General features: G+C 37.9%; 1 protein-coding gene across 1 annotated transcript; it reads left to right on the top strand.

The window, feature by feature from the left end:
• Positions 1–1,935: 1,935 nt before the first annotated feature.
• Positions 1,936–4,784, top strand: LOC120007377 (subtilisin-like protease SBT5.3). The gene is made up of 10 exons (XM_038857573.1): positions 1,936–2,069; positions 2,161–2,261; positions 2,419–2,586; positions 2,667–2,778; positions 2,895–3,390; positions 3,500–3,582; positions 3,670–3,763; positions 3,849–4,047; positions 4,198–4,332; positions 4,453–4,784. Exons 1-10 carry the CDS (start codon positions 1,936–1,938, stop codon positions 4,734–4,736), a joined length of 1,806 nt encoding a protein of 601 aa, XP_038713501.1. The 3' UTR covers positions 4,737–4,784.
• The last annotated feature ends 1,645 nt before the right edge of the window (positions 4,785–6,429 follow it).

The following is a 6,429-nucleotide window of genomic DNA, read 5'->3' as shown; positions in this document are numbered from 1 at the left end:
CAGCAGATATTACAGCACCCGCTCACTCCGCGTATATGCTGCAGTTTCACTTCTATATCTTTCCACGTCTTTTTAATCCCATGAATCATGGTCAAGCATTCTTTGTGCAAAACTATATATTTCATTAAAAAAATTCATATATTAATTTTTTATTCAGTAAATAATTTAACCTTTTGGATTAAAGTATTTTTATTTTAGTATGTTCTGTAGTAAATCATTTTTACTAAATGATTAATCTCCGGTAAAAAGATAAATAGGGGAAGGCAAGACAAACACGTTTTTATTTTCATTTTCATTTTCTTGGAGTGCAATTTTTTTTTTTTTATAAAATGTAATAAGTAAAAAGATAATTTTTTGTGTGTATGCTCGACGTACGGAGCCGACGTGGTCCAGGATGTAGAGAATCACAAAATCTATTGTCTAAACTCTGAACAGTTGTCATGCCGCGTGGGGAATGGTTACGCGGTTACGCACTTACTCTGCTGTAGATAAACTACACTAGAGTGCACTTGGGTGGCAAAAATCGGTTTTGGGTCAATTTTACATGTCCACGAAATATTTAAATGTCTAGAACATTATCCGGATTGAATTTTGAACGTACCTAATTAACCAAATATTGATTGATTTAAATCCGAATAAGTATACAAGACAATAATTTAATTCGGATTAGAGTTCAGATAAGTAAATCGGATAAAATTTCTGTTTTTGAGCCTGGACTTCGTTTTAAACAGGCTAAAATTTTATATTTGGACACATATTTCGGACATATAAGTTATGTCCAAATTTGGTTTAATCCGAGTGGGGCAAATTGACCATCCCTAGAGTCCACTATAGCCCCATTGATGAATCCAAATATATATTTTTTGTCTGAACAAAAATCAAATTCAACATAAAAAATGTATGATAATTTTAGACCATTGGATATAAACCCAAGATATTGTATACATTATTATGTGAGGTTTGTTGTCGAGATATGATGGAGGGCGTCCTGAGGTCTGATTCGCTAGTTTATAAGGAGAGAGCTTTCGGTCTTTTACAAGAAATGAGTATTTGGGTAAGTTTGTAGGTTTTGTCTTTTTTTTCCTAAATTTTTTGAAGTTATCCTTATTGGAATACAAATTTTAGTTTTTGTCCTCATTGTGTAAAAGCCCATTATATTACATGCATGAGACATGAAGTCAAGGTATATTAAACATAATACCATGTATTTAGTCAACTTCGTTAGATTTTCTTACGCAAAAGCATTGAGGAATATTACGTTAAAAATCGGTGCATTATATGGAAGCCTAGTTAGTTTAGGTTTGTTTTTATTTTTAAGGTTGCTTCTGGTGCAGTCCCCATAACGCAGTTAAGGAATAATGCACATCTGGGGAACACGAACAATCATTTTCAAAGAGTTCTTAGACAAGACGTCTCCATATAAATCACATTATGCTAAAACTAGATTAGGTTTGTTGTTATTTTAAAGGTTGGTTGTGGTGCAATTCTCAATGAAATTAAGGAATTCATACCTGGGAAACACTTAACAATCATTTTAAAAAGTTCATAGCCAAGAAGTCTTTCCATATAAATCACCATTGCCTTATTGGTTTAGTCATTAGCGATGAACACTTTCTATCAGTTTTAAGAATTCTGTGTATTTGTGTGCTAAAAGGAAACAAAAGATCGCAGATATCAACATGTATCTCAAGCTCTCTCTCTCTCTATATATATATAAGCACCATACAGCTTAATTACTTCACCTGAACGTATAAGCACGATATATGTTCAAAGGTTAGCTTCCCTTAGTCACATATATTCCGACATACATTACCTCCCTGATCTTATCAATATATAATGGCTCCTCAACATCATTTTCCCTTGTATTTTTTGTGTCTTTCCTTAGTCACCACATCACATTTCATATTAGCACAATCAGGGAACAAAATCATCAACATGGAACCATCCACTGTCAAAAAGGTTTACATTGTGTATTTGGGGTCACACATGCATGGTAAACAGCCAACATCTATGGATGTTGACAATGCCAAGAATTCTCATTTTGAGTTGCTGGGCCTCTCCTTGAAAAGGTAGTAGATATCTTTCCAAAAGATCACCCTTATGTTTCAACTAGCGTACTTGTGAAGATTAATTGACTTGTTTGTTGTATTTTGATGGCAGTAACACAAAGAAAGCCAAAGATGCCATTTTCTACCACTATACCAGAAACATAAATGGCTTTGCTGCTATGCTTCACGAGGAAGAAGCAATAGAGATTCAGAGTACGAACTTATGCTTCAATTTAATGTTAACTCTATCTATCAATTTCCTCTTCATCTCTTCTCTTCCTCTTTTGTTATTCTTTCATGTTTTTGTCTGAGTTGATGAAAGTTTTCGTGGTCCATATGTTCTCCTAATTTTATAATTTGATCAATGCAGAACATCCAGACGTTATCTCGGTTTTCCAGAGCAACGAAAGAAAATTGCAAACGACCCGGTCATGGGGTTTCCTTGGACTAGAGACGAAAAGTGGAGAAGTTCCAAGGAGCTCAGTTTGGAACAAGTCAAGGTTTGGCGAAGATGTCATCATCGCAAATCTTGATAGTGGTAAGTTTTATAATCGAAGTATCTGTTTCCAATGAAATATATTGTGCAGGGGAGAACATCATTTTTCCCGCAAATTTTAGGTGTTTGGCCACAGCGAGCGAGCTTCCGTGATGAAGGATATGGACCAGTGCCGCTGAGATGGAAAGGTCGCTGTGAGGAGGACAAGACAGATAATCCAATCCAATGCAATAAGTACTCTCATATTCATTTGCTGCAAATGTTCTATATATATAACACAACTTTATAAAAGACATATTGATATCAATTGTTTGTGATAGCTAATGTTTTTTTAGTGTTGTAATGTTCAGGAAGTTGATAGGAGCTAGGTATTTTAGCAGTGCTGCGAGAGCAAGATTTGGAGTGGAACATACCCCTGATAGTTGTCGGGATATCAATGGCCATGGAACCCACTCATTAACGATAGCAGGGGGAAACTTTGCGCCTCGTGTAAATTATCAAACTTACGCATATGGAAATGCAAAGGGGGGCTCGCCAAAAGCCCGCCTCGCTGCTTACAAGGTGTGTTGGATAAATTGCCTGGAGGCGGACATCTTGGCTGGCTTTGATGCTGCCATAAGTGATGGGGTCGATGTTATTTCAGTGGCAATTGCTAATTTTGGCCCATCGGAGTTTTTTAAGGATGTGATATCAATCGGTGCCTTCCATGCCGTTAAACAAGGCATAGTTGTGGTTTGTTCTGCGGGCAACTCAGGACCAGAGCCAGGGAGAGTTGACAATGTGTCTCCTTGGATAATCACAGTTGGTGCAAGCACAATTGATCGTTTGCCTATGAACAACCTCAAGGTAATATTTGATACTTCCTCTAATTATTTCATGCTTTCTTAGACCTTCGGCTACGCATAATATATCAGTGTCAACTGAATGTATTCCGTCGTCTAATTTGCGTTTCTAGGGAACATCACATCATATCTCCTCCACTTCAAATATTAGTTCAACATATGGTAAAGCTGCCTTTGCTTATAACGACCATGTCGAGTAAGTTTCTATGTCAGTTACTTGGCTTCTTTACATTTTCGGAACTTATCAAATTCTCAAAACTTGATTGATTGTGTTAATAAACAGATATCCAAACCTACAATTGGAAAAAGTGCGAGCTCCTATAATGGCTGATTTCTCATCTAGGGGACCCAACATGGTTCAGCCAGCCATTCTCAAGGTTTGTTACTACTTCAATCAATATCACTCTTCAGGTTTACATACATTTCTTGTGCATGATTGACAATTGATATTTATTATTTCAGCCGGATATCACTGCACCAGGAGTCGACATACTTGCTGCTTATTCTGCATATCCAAGAGCTATATCTGGTGGAGAAGTTTTCAGGATAAGAAATGGAACTTCAGTATCATGCTCTCATGTCACTGGCATAGTGGGCCTTATTAGAGCACTCTATCCAGATTGGAGTCCAGCTGCTATCAAATCTGCTATCATGACATCTGGTATGAACATTTGTTTTACTTTTACTTTTACTTAGGTATGTCAAAAATACCTATACCCGGGCGTTTACACTCATCCCTAGTTTTACCCCTTGTCAATCACCAGATAAATCTGTTCATGATCATGCTCAAATGCTGCTTCTTTTTTTGTAGCAACAAAAAAAGACAACACCAATGCGTTTATACAGAATGAATCACAGAGAAATGCAACTCCGTTTGACTACGGGGCAGGACATGTTCATCCAAGCCGTGCTGCTGATCCAGGTCTTGTTTATGACTTGACTGCTAATGACTACCTAAACTTTCTATGTGCACATGGCTACAATCAAAGCATTATCAGGAGATTTTCTGATAGGCCTTTCACGTGTCCCACGTTCTTTAGTGTTGCAAACTTGAATTATCCATCACTAACAATTCCAGATTTGCAAGGTCGAATTACCGTATCAAGAACGGTGAAGAATGTTGGTACTCCAGGAAAATATAGTGTGATTATTAAAGAGCCAACAGGAGTGTCAGTTTATGTTAATCCAAGGACACTTCATTTCAAGGAAACAGGAGAAGAAAAGACATTCAATGTTACTCTGGAGGTCAAGGCTGATAATAATTCTTCAGACTATGCGTTCGGATACTTCACGTGGCTTGATGGCAAACATTACGTGAGAAGTATTATTGTAGTGAAGCTGAAGCTGTAGCTGTAGATTTTTTGTCGAGAATCAATGAAATAAGATTTGCTGATTCAAAGCAAGCTCCCTACGATCGCACTCTCAATGCTTGGTTTAGGGTTGGTTGATTGGTTCAAGTTATGCTTGATGTTGTTCTACTTGTTAGACGGGCAGGTGACTTGGGGTTTGGGATTGGGAATGGACAAATTTAATATATTGGCCAAATGAAATTTAATTATTTAGAAGAAGAATTAACATCTTTATTGACAATATGACTTAATTTGTTTGGGGATTGAGTAAATCATTGTAGACACTGTCCACCCATTCCACACGAGCATTTCTACAAACATCTGGTTGGCTCTCCGCTAAAGGCTGAAACCACACAGCAACGCCGAACCAAAAACCAGAATCCACGACAGTGGACAGGCACGCCAAAACAGAAAGAAATTGAGAATTGTAGTTTTTTTTTATTGAGCATGTTTTAACGTTGAACACAAGCAGCTATATAGCAAGACCTTGACTACCTAATGCTATACATGATAACTAATCCTATCATAAGTTGTTGTACAAGAGTAACATGACTTGTAGATAAGAATAAGCTCCACCCTTGATCGATCAGTACATTTGTTAAGTACTGTTTGTTTTGGTAGGAAGGATAAGCTTGATCTTGCTCTTGTTTGATTGAACTAACACTTGCCTCGAATAAGTTTCACCTGGGACAACTCATTATTCAGCAAACCAATCCGATTGTGGAGGAATATGTGAAGGACCTGCCTTATCTCTCCAAGTAGTCTTCCTTATCTCTCCATGTGACTGCCTTATCACTCCATAACAACACCTTATCACTCCCTTGATCCTTACACATTTGTTGATCATCAGACAATTGTTTGTTATTAAAAACAACAAGTCACGCACGCTTCTGGAGTCTGGAATTTCCTTGGATGACAGGTTGTATACGAATGACAACTGGTTTTGAGAGAGTAGACGCTTTTGAGATGCGACTGGTGCTTACTTCTTTCGCGTGGCCAAATGAGAAGGGAAAGAGTTGTGAGTTATGACCCCTATCCAGGTTTTCGACCCTTCTTAGTCCCACCCCATTATGGTCCCGTCCTCATTCCACCACCTTTGATAGCAGCGGTTGTATTTTGAAACCCATCACTGACCATGGGATTTGTCACCGACTCCGGACCCCTTTTGATAGCCGCTGCCTCCCTACGCCGAATGCCCACTTGCCAGCGCACTGTCCCAGCAGCTGCAGTAGAGACTCTCGATGCTACCACCGAGACTTCTTTGGTCGAGAAATCGAATTCGGGTCACCCGGGAATCTCAAGTACCGTGATTATTATTTATCAATCAATCATCATTCTATTCTATATATATAAAACGAAAGTCTCAAGTTTGCTAACCGTGATTCAAAGAGCCACGTGGAAAAAAACCAATGGAAAAAAATGCTTCTAAAACAAAAATTAAAGCCAATTCAATTCACGATCATTTGATTCTCCGACTATGCTTACAGCTTACCTCCTCCTTCACCTCATGTTCCTCTCATAATTATCTTCTCATCTCCTCCCCGATTCATGCACCAAAAGGAGATCAATTCATAGAATTTGCTGTAATAAAATTAAATTTAACATAGGAAAAACCAAAGAGCAAAAAAAAACCAAAAGGAGATCAATTCATATCCTCATGTGGAGTGACATAGTTTCTCTTGTGAACTGCGACA

The sequence above is a fragment of the Tripterygium wilfordii genome, chromosome 10 (assembly GCF_013401445.1).
Source record: "Tripterygium wilfordii isolate XIE 37 chromosome 10, ASM1340144v1, whole genome shotgun sequence".
Classification (NCBI taxonomy): Eukaryota; Viridiplantae; Streptophyta; class Magnoliopsida; order Celastrales; family Celastraceae; genus Tripterygium; species Tripterygium wilfordii.
This window is presented reverse-complemented; position numbering and strand designations above follow the sequence as displayed.

Coding starts and splice junctions, on each gene's coding strand:
- LOC120007377 (XM_038857573.1), top strand. CDS start 1,936: ATGGAACCATCCACTGTCAAAAAGGTTTACATTGTGTATTTGGGGTCA. Junction 2,779..2,894: donor AATCCAATCCAATGCAATAA/GTACTCTCATAT, acceptor TGTAATGTTCAG/GAAGTTGATAGGAGCTAGGT. Junction 3,391..3,499: donor TGCCTATGAACAACCTCAAG/GTAATATTTGAT, acceptor TTGCGTTTCTAG/GGAACATCACATCATATCTC.